The following is a 14881-nucleotide window of genomic DNA, read 5'->3' as shown; positions in this document are numbered from 1 at the left end:
AACTGCCTTCCTTCAGAATTTAGCTCTCATGCTGCCCTTCTTGACCTGATCCAAAAAAAACTTTCTACCTGATGGCAGCAGCAAGAAAAGAGCATGGCCTCAGGGTGAGGATCTTTGATGATGGATGTTGCTTTCCTATGACAGCATTTCATGTGCATGTGCTCAATGGCTGGGTAGGCTTCACCAAAATGAACTGCCTTTTGTCAGATTTTCCATTCAAAGGCATTGGTGTTCCTATAGCAGGCCATGATGCAGCTAGACAGTATACTTTCCACCATACAGTTTGTCAAGGATTTTGATGTCATGCCAAATCTCTGCAGACTCCTAAGGAAGTCGAGGTGCTGTCATGCTTTGTTTGCAATTACATTTATGTGATGGGTCCAGGAGAGGTCCTCTGAGATAGTGATACCAGGAATTTAAAGTTGCTGACCCTCTCCACCCCTGATTTTCCGATGAGGACTGGCTCATGGACCTCTGGTTTCCCCCTCCGGAAGTCTACGATCAGTTCCTTGGTCTTGCCGACATTGAGTGAGAGGTTGTTGTTATTACACCACTCAGTCAAATTTTCACTCTCCCTTCTATATGCTGGTTCATCACCACCTTTGATACAGTCCACAATCATGGTGTCGTCCCCAAATTTGAATATGTTGTTGGAACTGTATTCAGCCACACGGTTATAGGTGTAAAGTAAGTAGAGCAAGGGGCTAAGCACACAGCTTTGTGGTGCTCCTGTGCTGATGGAGATTGTGGAGGAGATGTTTTTGCCAATCCGTACTGACTGGGGTCTGCAAGTGAGGAAATACAGGATCCAATTGCTCAAGGGGGTACTGAGGCCCAGACCTTGGAGTTTACTGATTAGTTCTGAGGGGATGATGGTATTAAATGCTGTACTGTAATCAGTTAAGAGCATTCTGATAAATGCATCTTTGCTGTCCAGATGCTCCAAGGTTGTGTGAAGAGCCAATAAGATGGCATCTGCTGTGCACTTGCTGCTCCAGTAGGCAAGTTGTAACAAACCGAATTGCCACTCAGACAGGAGATGATGTATTTCATCACCAGCCTCTCAAAGCACTTCATCACTGTGGATGTAAGTGCCACTGGATGTTAGTCATTGAGGCAGATTACCAGGCTCTTCTTGGGCACCAGTGTAATTGAAGACTGCTTGAAGCAGGCGGGTACCACACACTGCCAAAGCAAGAGGTTGAAGATATCTATGAACACACCAGCCAATTGGTTGGCACAGGTCTTCAGTATTCGGCCAGATACTCCATCCGGACCAGATACTTTCCTTGGATTCACCCTCCTGAAGGCAGCCCATACGTCATTTTCAAATACTAAGACCAACAGATCATCAGGAGATGTGGGGGTCTGTGATGGTTCTTCCATGTTCTGGTGGTTAAAGTGAGCATTGAAGGCATTGAGCTCATCTGCAAGTGAAGCTGTGTTGTCCCCCATTTCACTTGATTTAACTTTGTAGGAGGTTACATCATTCAAATCCTGCTACAGCTGTCAAGCATCTATCATTGATTCCAGTCTTGTCCAGAACCTCCACCTTGCCTGTGAGATGAATTAATAAACTATAAAATTCAACCACTTACACCTTTTCCTCTCCCTTTTCACTGGCTGAGTTCACTATCCTATAATATTCGACTGAGTTGAATTTTTAATGCAATATCTAATCCAGCATTAAAGAAATGTATTTCCAGAGTCTTTGTACCTGCCATTCCTCAGCCCTTGTTCATCCCACTGTTGCCTCCTGACACAACTATTTCAACATTTACCAGGTCAACTTGACACTTAACATCCTCCATGAATTCAAAGTCCTCCAAAATTCAGCCTTCTTCCCAATTTATACCAGGTCTGTGACTAGCTCCCTGTCTAGGTGGATAAATCTTTACTTCTTCACGTGGATGCTTATTTCCCTCATCCACAGATTCTCTATGGATCTCACATATCCATGATTCCCTTTGCTCCAACATGGTTACCATGCCATCAGCTAGTCACGGAGCACATTAAAGCCTTTCTCCCAGCTACATTGGACCCTTTCCAGTTCCCTTATCGCTCAAATCGAACCACTAACGATGCAATAGCCTGTGCCATCCACACTGTCCTATCCCACCTGGAAAAGGGGGTCTCAAATGCCAGGCTGCTGTTCATGGACTTCAGTTTAGCATTCAACCCCATCATACCCCAGAAACTGGCAGGGAAACTGTCCTTGCTGGGTCTCAACACCTCCCTCTGCAATCGGATACTGGACTTCTTAACAGTAAGGCCACAGCCAGTCCGTGTGGGCAGCAATGCCTCCAGTCTCGTTGCGCTGAGCACATGTGCTCAGCTAATGCTGTTCACACTGCTGATGCATGACTGTGTCGCAGGATCCAGCTCAAACCGGGTCATCAAATTTGCAGATGACACAACAGCGGTTGGCCTTGTCAAGAATGATCCATTCTTGATTACAGACAGGAAGTGAAGCAGCTGGTGAATTGGTGTGAGAAGAACAACCTAAACTTGAATGTGAAGAAGACAAAGGAAATCCCCCACTTCCTAAGAGGTCTGAGGCAAGCAAGGCTCTTCCCTCCCATCTTAACTATGTTTTACAGGAGCAGCACTGAGTGTCCTGACAAGTTGCATCTCCATCTGGTATCGGAACAGTCAAGCATTGTCCCTACAAAGGACTATGAGAACAGCTGAGAAGATCATAGGGGTCTCCCTACCATCCACTGGGGACATTTATTAGGAATGCTGCATAAACAGGGCCCTTAGTATTAAGAATTTCCACCCCCCCCCCCTCAATCTGTCCAGCATCCTCTTTGACTTTCCGCTGTCAGGCAGGAGACTACGATGAATATAAACAAGAATGGTCAAGATGGTAAGCAGTTTCTTCTCCTAGGCTACCAGGCTTCTGAACTCCCTGTTGCATTGTATTCAACATGTCATTGGTTAATCTGTTCTGTACCTTACAATATTTAATATTAGTGTACTTTAGTTTGTTATTTATGTGTGATTCATCTATAGATTTTATCCTTGCTTTTAAGTTATTGTCTGTTACATGTACTACTGTGCGTTACATCCAGTTTCAGGGAAGCGTCGTCTAGTTTCTATATATGCTATATACATATATATGGTTAAATGACAATTGACTCGAGTCAGGACCCAAGCTTCATTCATAAATACATCCGCCTCTCTTTCTTCCTTTGCCACTCCTCAGGAACTCTCTCCATCTCAGCTTTAGATTTATCTGTCTGGAAATTAACCGAAATTTATTCTCTATTCTTCCAGTACTCTTCCGCAAAATATAGCTTGTCACCAAAGGTTAGCAAATTTCTGCAGATGTTCTGTGGACAGCATTCTGACCGCTTGCATCACTGCCTTATATGGAGGATCCAATGCACAAGGTCAAAAAAAGCTGCAGAGGGTTATAAACTCAGCCAGCTTCATCAGGGGCACAAGGCTCCCCACCTGAACAGTCCATGAACATTACCTCACTATTTAGCTCTCTTTTTGCCTATAAAGTATTTGCCCAGAAGTAATGTTTTACTTGTTTTATTGTTTTACAACATTGAATCACCGTGGATTTAATTTGGCTTTTTTGACAAGGATCAACAGAAAAGACTTGTCAAAGTGAAAGCAAATTTCTTCAATTTGGTCTAAATTTGTTACAATTATTAAAAACAAAATATTTGCATAATTACAAAACCCCTTCACGTCAGTATTTAGTAGAAGCACCTTTGGCAGCAACTACAGCCTTGAGACTGTGTGGATAGGTCTCTATCAGCTTTGCACATCTGGACACTGCATGTTCCCCCTGGTCTTTTTCACAAGACTGTTCAAGATCTGTCAGATTGCAAGGATAGATCATGAGTTTACAGTCCTTTTCAAGGCCAGCTATAAATTCTCAATCGGATTAAGGTTTGGACTCTGACTTGGCCACTCCAGAACATTAGCTTTGTTGTTTTTAAGACATTTCTATGTAGCTTTGGCTTTATGTTTGGGATCATTGTCTTACTGAAAAATAAATCTCCTAAATTGCAGTTCTCTTGCAGACTGCATCAGGTTTTCCTCCAGGATTTCCCTAAATTTTGCTGCATTCGTTTTACCCTCCACCTTCACAGTCCTTCCAGGGCCTGCTGCAGCGAAGCATTTCCACAACACAATACATACACTTACAACCATGCTCATGGTATGGATAGCGTGTTTTTGATGATATGCACAGTTAGTCCAAAAGCTCAATTTTGGTTTAATCAGACCATAGATCCTTCTTCCTACTGACCTCAAGGTCTCCCACATGCCTTCTGGCAAACTCTAGCTGAGAATTCATGTGAGTTTTTTCAACAGTGGCTTTCTCTTTGCCACTCTCCCATAAAGCTGTGACTTGTTAAGCACCTGGGCAACAATTGTATGTGCAGTCTCTCCCATCTCAGCTAATGAAGCTTGTAACTCCTTTAAAACTGACATAGGTCTCTTGGTGGTGTCCCTCACTAATGCCTTTCTTGCACAGTCACTCAGTTTTTGAGGATGGCCTGCTCTTGGTAGATTTACAGCTGTGCCATATTCTCTCCATTTCTTGATTGACTTATCTGTACTCCAAGGGATATTCAATGACTTGGAAACTTTCTTGATCCATCTCTTGGCTTGAGGTTTTCAATAATCTTTTCATGGAGTTGATTGGAGTGTTCTTTTGTCTTCGTGCTGTAGTTTTTACCAGGATACTGACTCGCCAGCAGTTGGACGTTCTAGATATAGGTGTATTTTTACTACAATCAATTGAATCACCTTGACTGACACTAGTGATCTCCATTTAACTAATAATGTGACTTCTAAAACTAATCAGCTGCACAGTGATGATTTGGCTGTGTCATATCAAAGAGGCGGTGAATACTTGTACAATCGTTTTGTGTTTTATATTTGTAATTAATTTAGAGCACTTTGTAAAGACGTTTTCACTTTGACACAAACTACTCTTTTTCTGTTGTTCAGTGTCAAAAAAGGCCAAATTAAATCCACTGTGATTCAATGTTGTAAAACAATTTAACATGAAAACTTCCAAAGGATATGAATACATTTTATAGGCACTGTAGATTTACGATGAATTCCAGTTATTTGGGCCATCAGTTAATAGGGGGCATTCCCTTATTTGGGACAACTCTTAAAGAAAAAAAGCTAATCAAGAAAATAGGTGGGAATTCCTCCTTTTATTTCAATTACTACACTGCTGAATTGGGACAGGAGACAGTAGCCGAACTATTTTTAACTTGCATCAGTCACATGTACTTTTATGGCTGTTCGACATTACACAATGCTTGGAGCAAAGAATTTTAAAATAGCATCAGTTGCATGTGTTTGTGTTCAAAAAAGCAGTATTTTGCTGTCACTGATAGTGAAAAATAAGCAGTAAGAAAATTCAGAACTGTTTTGCTCACTGCAGTTTCAAACATTCAGACAAGAAACCGCCAGGAGTGAAAATGAAATTATTTCACTATTTCAGCAAGTTAGGAACTACGAAAAATTTGAAAGAATTGAATATTACAAGGAAAATGATTGGAGGATGCAACAATTTCTAACTAATGTCAGTCACTTGTGAAGCCATAAGACATTATGCCGTGCTTAGAGCTAACAGTTATTTAAATAGCGTCAGTAGCGTATGCTTGTGTTATGTTATTCATCTGGGCTGACAGATGCCCAATTAAAAGCTGTGATTTTGATACTACTTCATGAAGAAAAGCATTGAAGGCAGTCCATGATCTGCACTTGGTGCCTGTGTTGATTTTGTACCTTTACAGTCAATCAGAGGAACTTGGTAGCATAAACTGGATCTCGTCCTCCATCGATATCTAATAGGAATTGATGCACAGTATTATAGTGCTGTAGTAATACTGGTAGTGTTCTAATTTGTTCTGTATTTCATTTACTTATGTACTTTGTTATTCAGTTAAACAGTAGTTTGCCTTTTTTCAAATTTAGCATGAAATTAGAATGAAATTTCAGCTAATTGGGACAGGCTCTTAATTGGGCCAAAATGTACATGTCCCAAATGTTCCCAATTAACAGAATGTGCTATATATTTTTAAAATTGTAACTTTTGTATGTATTGCACTGCTCTGTTGCCACAAAACAACAAATTTCACAACACATGTCAGTAATAATAAGCTTGATTCTGAAGTAGCATAACAATTCAGAGGCGGGGGTAGTTTGAAGAGGTGAGAGTAGTGTGAAGCTGAGTGAAGTTAGCATATATTTTATAAATTCTTGGCTTGACTCTTGTGTCTGAGCTGTACATGTCCACTTGTTCTATTGGCACTTCTACCTACAGCACATCTCATATGAGATGAGTTCATGGTCGTCCAGCTACCTACACTCTGTGGCCACTTATTGGGTATCTTCTGTACCTAATAAAGTGGCCATTTGGGTATGTTTGAGGTCTTCTACTGCTGTAGCCCATCCACTTCAAGGTTCAAAATGTTGTGCATTCAGAGAAGTACTTCTACACACCACTGTTGTAATGTACAGCTAGTTGAGTTACTGTCAGCTTCTTGTTAGCTTGAACAAGTCTGACCATTCTTGTCTAACCTCTCATTAATAAGGCACCCAGAGAACTGCCACTCACTGGATGTTCATTGTTTTTTGCACAATTCCCTGTAAACTCTAGAGCAGGAATTTCCAACTTTTTTTATTATTCCATGGACCAATACATTGAGCAAGAGGTCCATGGATCCCAGTTTGAGAACCCTGCCAGATCAGCAATTTCTGAGATACTCAAACCACCCTGCTGGGCATCAACCATCATTCCACAGTCAACATCACTTGGATTACATTTCTTCCCCATTCTTATACGTTCCACCATCAGGCAGGAGACTCCATTACATAAAGACAAGAAAGGTCAGGATGGGAAACAGCTTCTTCCCTCAAGCCATAAGGCTTCTGAACTCCCTTTTCTGTACCCTACAATATTTAATTTAAGCATTTTACTTTATTTATGTGTAATTAATTTGTAGATTTAATTCTTTACTATTTTATTGGTGTGTAATGTGAACTACTGTGCTTTACACGTTGGTCTGGAGAAACGTTTTGTTTGGCGGTATACACGTATATAGTTAAATGACAATAATCTTCACTTAAAGTATAAGAGGCATAAATAGAGTAGATAATCAGGGGTTTTTACCCAGGGTGAAAATCTTAAATGTTAGAGGGCAAATGTTTAAAATGAGAAGAGGAAATTTCAAAGGAGGTTTATAAGGCAAGATTTTTACACAGAGTGTGGTCGTTGACTGGAATGAGCAGCCAGGGGAAGTGGGGGGAACAATATTTTGAAAGGCATATGAACAAACAGGGAATGGAAAGAGATGGACAACATGCAGGTTTATGGGAATAGTTTAAATTGGCAAAATGGTCAGCACTGACATGACAGGCTGAATAGCTGATTCGTGTTCCATGCTGTTCGGCATTCAATGTTCTGAACTGTTGGGTTTTACCTGTAACGAGGAGTGCCATGAATGCTATTATTCTAAACCACTGTTTCACAACAGTGGTTTAGAAATCTTGCAGCAATATTATATAATGGGGAACTCTAGAAAAGCAGTATTTTTGGTGCTTTTATTGAGATTGCAGGGGGATGAAAAGACTTTCCACATGATTTTATACACTTTCTTAAAACATTTGTTGCCATGTATAACACCACCGGTCACCACCATCATAGTCTGAAAATTTACGGAGGTGGGGACATTTTAGTTTCACTTTAAACACAATAAGGTTTCTTAGAGTAATAAGAGACTTGGAGTTTCATCTCAATCTTTTGTAGAGTTGTTCTGCCTTAAACAGTGGGGGCAGTGAGCTGCTAAAAATAGCCTTAGTGCGCAGGTCTAGAAGTCAGCCTGAGTTCCCTATCTTAGTCTCTATCCAATGACCACTGAAAGAAAGCATGTGTGGGTTCAATATGAGGATAGGCCTGGCTCATTATGGTGTACCAAAGTGATTCAAACCACACTGGGATTGAACGACATTTACTTGTTTAATGGATATATTTAATATTGACACAAGGTGAATACTTATTTACTTTTTGCATGTTAATTGTGCCTATTAGATCAAAAACCTTAAACAAATGCAGGAGACACTCTGTCGTGGAGAAGTGCAACTTGACAAGCTCTACCAAATGTACAATCGCTCCATTGCTAACATGGCCTTAGCTGGACGGTGAGTCCATTGATTTATATCCTAAGTTTATCCTGAAAGCAAATAGAATAAATGGAAAGATATTTGACCTGATGTCATTGTGTTCTATGATTATAAATAAGTTTCAAGCCCCTATTTTCATTTTAAAGGCAAATCAATTTACTGGTCTCCATGAACTAGCTAGCATGTCATCCTGTCCCCCTGTGCAATGGATTCTTAAACAGAAATTGATTTGGTTCATGCTCATAAATCATCAATGATGCTACTTGACTGGAAATTCTTTAATCCACGTGGCTAAATGGGTCCCAGGAAAATAAATTTCCCTGTCTGTGAGAGAAACAGCCAATTCAGTTCACTCTTTATTAGCATTTGAATTGGGCCAAGCTGGTTGTTTAGCTTTAAAAGAGAAATGCGTTCTTGGTTGTAACAATTAGAGCCAAGGTCATTTTCCCATTCCCTTTTATCAGCTAAAATGGACATGGAAATGACAATACAGAAGAAAGTTTGTTCTTCTGACTGAAATGTAAATGTAGGCTTTTTTTCAAGTGAATCAAGCTCACCATCACATTTTTGATGCAAATTTATTCACTTCAGCTCCTTTAATTCTGTCATGAGTTTCACATGTTTATATACCCAGATCGCAGGAGAGAAGTGATGCCCATTGTTTTTGAGATTTTAATCGAAATTTTCTTAAGTACAATTTACTACTGATAATGTGTCAACTAACCCCTCGGCTCAAAGAAAGAGGGATTAGTTTGCACTTTGGGATTGCGATGATTTGGAAGGCCTCTGTCTCTGTGGTCATTATACTGTGAAAATGTCTATAGCTTTTGGGTTGTGAGGTTGAAAGCGGAAATCTTGGTGCTGCCCCTCATACATTGCTCTTCCACAAGGGCGACAGTTTTGCAGTCTTTACCTGCACAATCTTCAACAATCAGTGATGCGATGAGAAAGCGAGGTTTCTACAAAAATTGTCAATGTAAAATAGCCTGAAAATATTATGCTTTTTTACTTGATATGAGGTGTTGATGTTGTACTGGATGATGTTTACCATTTAAAGAAAAATACCATTGACTATTGGAGATGCTCGGCAGGTTAGTCAGCACCTGCAGTGGGAGAAATGTTAAGAGTGATACAGTATGGAATAGGCCCTTGTGGCCTTTCAAGCCGCACCACCCAGCAATCCCTGACTTAACCCTAACCTAATCATGGGACAATTTTCAAGACCAATTAACTTACTAACCATATGTCTTTGAATGTGGGAGGAAAACAGGGCACCCGGAGAAAACCTAGCAATTCCATGGGGAGGATAGACAAATACCATACAGGATGATGGGATTGAACTCCGAACTCCAATGCCCTGATCTGTAATAAACACCATGCTAGCTGCTGCACTACAATAGCAGCTGTGTTTTAGGTCAAAGACCTATCACTAGGATTGATTTTCATTCCTACTCTGCAACTTTTCTGGCACTTTCAAAAATAAAGCTAATTTCACATGTGTAGTTTGTAGACAACTCCTATAAATATGTTTAAATCTAAAGGATGTTAAAATAGTACATCTAGAAAGATAATGCTGTTTTAGCTCATACTTTAATGATTTCTGCCATAAATTACTTTATTTATAAAACTTAAATTCCTGGTTTGCCTACTGAGAATACTTAATTGCATTTAACAAGACCATCATTTGTTGACATCATTCTTGGGATCTGGTTGAACTGAGGCTGCAAAGTAGCTGCAATTGCAAATGGAAGAAATCCACACCACAGAGATTGTTAGGGTCTTGTGGTCTTGAGGTTAGCAATGCTCATTGCAAATTACTGGCCAGGGATTAAATTCACAGCCCATGTAGAATTAGTTCATCTTTACTTGGAAAGGGTTTGGAATATGCATTTAGATACAAACCATTGATTTAAGCAAATATGTGCTTAAACCTAGGTGAAAATGGAATTGGGGTCAGCAGTACTGTCCTCCATAGACTATTGATAAACATGGTTCAGAGAAAATATTTTGACTTATAAATAACTTGGTGATGGTCCCCGCATTACATATCATGGAAATTAAAGATATCAGTATCTTTAGAAGAATTGAGTTAGCATGTGATTTAAGGTTTTGCTGCCACTTAAATAAAACATTTCTGAAATTGTGCTAATATAATCAGGAAGGAGATACAGAAGCCTGAAGAGACGTACTCAGTAATTCAGGAACAGCTTCTTCCCCTCTGCCATCCAATTCCTAAATGGACATTGAACCATGAACACTACCTCACTACTTTCTTATTTCTGTTTTTTTTGCACTTATTTTAACTTAACAATTTAATTGACATATATATACTTAATGTAACTCAATTTTTTCTATATTTATTTATCATATTTATTGTACTGCATATGTAAAGTTAACAAGTATCACAACATACGCCAGTGATCTTAAATCTAATTCTAATATATCACAGAATTTGATTTTCAATGCAAGTATCTACTTAGTTTTCCCTTGTTCTCAATGTCTCTAATACTTAAATACGTTTGTTATTTTAAATATTCTTAAAATAGTGTAGTTCTGTATTTCCTGCACTACAATGATGAGAAGGATAACTCACTCCAGTGATATTTCAACCCATGCCAGCATTTACCAGATGTAGAGGACCAGATGTGAGAAGGGCTACCTTACCGGCCACCTGAACTCTGATGTCCAGCAACATGGTCCAGTGGGCATATGGCCACAGGCCACTATGGAGTCTCTGAAACTTGAAACACTCTTCAATCATTGATACAAGACAAAGCTGAGCCAGAACTTTGTCAAAACTAGAATGAATGTGACGCTCATAATTAAATGATTGTTTTAAAATTAAAGTTATCCAAAAACCTTAAACTCCTAGAAATAATATAAAATATGAAACCAAAATATTCTTTTAAGTAGTACTTGCTTCCCAAATCTGTGCCTTTTTAATTTGTATAAAATTCCATATGGTCTCTAAACCTACACTAAAATCCGTGTCAACTACAGCTACAGGACAAGCCAGTAGGTTCAACCCTCCTACTCTCCCAGTAAGTCCTGGGCTTTGGTATTTCACAGCGTGTGTGCGGAAGTCCAGTACCTGGTTCAGTAACATAGCTAAACACCAGCTGTTCCATTCAGACCCACTGTTCACCATCCAGCCCAGCATCATGACTTTTTCCTTGTTTTGCTGTAGCTCAATCACATTCTTTGAAGTGTCTTCGCATTGAGAATGTAATATAAATTCATTTTTCCAAAGTAAATATGAATTCATGTCTTTTGCATCTGTACATTTAACTTTTGATTCATTTCAATGCAAAGTATATCAAGTCAAACATTTATATTTGCAAATTTTGAAATGTTTTAATCTAAGATGTGATGCACTTAAAAAGCAAATGGTTAAGCTGATGTCTACTAGATTGTTTGCATTTTCTTTGCCATGTGTAGTATGCGCAATAAATGCCTAAAAGCATTTATTGGTGACACAACTGATAATAAATGTTAGATAAAGTAAACTAAAGAACTGTCCCTCATTTTTCATTGGATAAAAGAGCAACATAAATTCTTAGTTAACTGATTATGATTTCTGTTCAGTAAGTGATGACCACCTCAACTTTATATTTGCTTTTCTCTGTTTGGTGCTATATTGAGCAGACTGCTGAAGAGGAGTGGCCAGTTTGCAGAGTTCAAAGAGCCTAGTGTTCAAGATTTTGTAAGTAATCAAAGCTCTCACGTTATAATGTTTGCCTGATTACATGCACACCCATAACACCTGGATATACGTATTTCTTTTGCATGAAACCATTTGTAATGGCTGTCTCTGCCATGGCAATTGAAATGGAGCTGTGAACATCTTTATCAGTGATTAATTCTTCTATCTATGTTAATTACATGACCACGAGTGTCACACAAATAACACAGATACCCATACTAATGCAGATGATTGACCATTATCTCATCATTGCAACATTACATTTTCTTTGCAACTTCCAATAACTTATTCTGTGTAATGTCAAGCACAATAATGACCTAATAAAACAAAAGCAAATTTTACTTTCTCTCATTTCAAGATGAAGTACTTGGTGTGATGAAGTCCTTTGAGAGTTTGGTCTTGGCCCGAATAAACTACTGGCTAAGCAAGGTCCTGGGCCTGCTGAAATCTGCCTATCATCACAATAGGTCTGCAGTGGATGCAATCTCACTGGCTCTCCACTCGGACTTGTGTCACCTGGACAATAGCAATACCTATGTCAGGCTGCTGTTATTGATTACAGCTCAGCATCTGACACATTCATACACTCAGTTCTAGTCAACAAGCTCCAGAATCTGGGTCTCTGTACTTCCTCTGCAACTGGATCCTTCACTTGCTCTCTGGGAGACCACAGTCAGTGCAGTCGGAAATAACATCTCCTCGCTGACAATCAACACTGGTACACCTCAAGGAAGAATGCTTGGCTTATTGTTCTACTTCCTCTACACCCACAACTGTGTGGCTAGACACAGCTCAAATGCCATTTATAAATTTGCCGACGGCACAACTTTTGTTGACAGAATTTCAGATGGTGACAAGGACGCATACAGGAGCAAAATAGACCAGCTGGTTGAGTGGTGCCACAACAACAATCTTGCACTCAATGTCAGTAAGACCAAAGAATTGATTGTAGACATCAGGAAGGGGAAGCCGAGGGAACACACACCAGTCCTCATCATGGCATCATGGGATCAGGGAAAGGGTGGGCATTTTTAAGTTCCTGGGTGTTAATGTCTCTGAAGATCTATCCTGGGCCCAACATATTGATGGAATTACAAAGAATAATGCCTATAATGACTATATTTTATTAGGAATTTAAGGAGACTTGGAATATCATCAAAGACTCTTGCAAATTTCTCCATATGTCACTGTCTGGAGGGGCCACTGCACAGGATCAGAAAAAGCTGCAGAAAGTTGTAAACTCATACGATTCCTCCATGGACACTAGCCTCCCCAGCATTGACGTCATCTTCAAAAGGCAATCCCTCAAAAAGAGCCATCATTAAGAACTTCCATTACCCAGAACATGCCTTTTTCCTCTACCATCAGGGAGGTGGTAGAGGTGTCACAAAATAACAAATTTCACATTTGCCAGTGACATAAAATCTGATTCTGAAAATTACTCAGATCAAACACTTAATAATCTTGAGTAAAGATCTCACCAGTTTTTTTTTGAAGCAAAACTGAAAATATAAGTAAAATCATGACAAAAATATTGAAGTATATATTATAGTAAACCGATTTGGGCTAACTGGTCCATACTCACAGGGCATTTCTTTCTTCAGGTAATCAAAATTTTTTTGATTCCCTTGTTTTTGAGGTATCAGACTACCCCTTAACACATCTGAACAATTAGCTTCAGCTTCAATCACTGTACTTGGTAGCAAATCCCTCATTCTCTTGAAACTTATATCTTTGAAATTTTATTGGATTTATTGGCACCTTTCTTGTATTTTTGGCTTGAAGTACATACCCACATGTGGAAACGACCTCAGTACATCTGCCTTATCTACTACCACCCTATACACAGGAAACTCACGTGTTTGTCCTCGGTGTTTAATGCTGGGCAGTTGGACTCTTCAAATGAATGGGAACTGGAAAAATGCATGATAGTTACAGTCGTCTAGTCTTTACCCTTTAATTTGAATAGAAGGAAATGGTTGCAAGAGCCTTAGAACATAGGAGAGAACAGCCCTTAGCCCACAATGTAGTGCCATGGGCAGGTTATATTTGGTCTTTCATAGGACTTTTAGAAACACTTCTTGTGTTAAAGTACACTTTATTCCACTAGAGTATTTCTCAGTTCAGAATCAGAATCAGGTTTATTATCACTAGCATGTGACGTGAAATTTGTTAACTTAACAGCAGCAGTTCATTGCGATACATAATCTAGCAGAGAGAAAAATAATAATAAGTAACAAGTAAATCAATTACATATATTGAATAGACTTTTTTTAAATGTGCAAAAACAGAAATACTGTATAAAAAGTGAGGTAATGTCCAGAGCTTCAACATCCATTTAGGAATCGGATGGCAGAGGGGAAGAAGCTGTGCCTTCAGGTTTCTGTACCTCCTACCTGATGGTAACAGTGAGAAAAGGGCATGCCCTGGGTGCTGGAGGTCCTTAATAATGAACGCTGCCTTTCTGAGACACTGTTCCCAAATCTGTCCTGGGTACTTTGTAGGCTAGTGGAGCTGACTAGATTTACAACCTTCTGCAGCTTCTTTTGGTCCTGTGCAGTAGTCCCTCTATACCAGACAGTGATGCAGCCTGTCAGAATGCTCTCCATGGTACAAGAATTGAAGTTTTTGAGTGTATTTGTTGACATGCCAAAGCTCTTCAAACTCCTAATAAAGTATAGCCACTATCTTGCCACTTTTATAACTGCATCGATATGTTGGGACCAGATTAGATCCTCGGAGATCTTGACACCCAGGAATTTGAAGCTGCTGACTCTCTCCACGTTGTTGCTGCGGCACCATTCCTCTAGTTGGCATATCTCACTCCTGTAGACCCTCTCATCACCACCTGAAATTCTGCCAACAATGGTTATATTGTCAGCAAATTTATAGGTGTTAATGAATTAAAGTTTTAAAATATTTACATCTGTTAATTTGTTTTTATCTTGGTTTTTAAGAGTTGCTTATGATTTTCTTGAAGTTTAAAAGTTTTTAAATGTGTCAGGAAAA

The 14881-nt window shown here is 39.4% G+C and overlaps 1 protein-coding gene across 1 annotated transcript in view; it reads left to right on the top strand.

Annotated features, from left to right (window-relative positions):
• Window positions 1–14881, top strand: part of si:ch211-130h14.4 (uncharacterized) — a 181094-nt gene that overhangs the window by 157188 nt on the left and 9025 nt on the right. The window contains exons 9-10 of the mRNA XM_059986043.1: window positions 8078–8187; window positions 11815–11872. Coding sequence (XP_059842026.1) covers window positions 8078–8187; window positions 11815–11872 — 168 coding nt within the window. The remainder of the gene's footprint in view (window positions 1–8077; window positions 8188–11814; window positions 11873–14881) is intronic.

The sequence above is a fragment of the Hypanus sabinus genome, chromosome 12, assembly GCF_030144855.1.
Source record: "Hypanus sabinus isolate sHypSab1 chromosome 12, sHypSab1.hap1, whole genome shotgun sequence".
Taxonomy (NCBI): Eukaryota; Metazoa; Chordata; class Chondrichthyes; order Myliobatiformes; family Dasyatidae; genus Hypanus; species Hypanus sabinus.
This window is presented reverse-complemented; position numbering and strand designations above follow the sequence as displayed.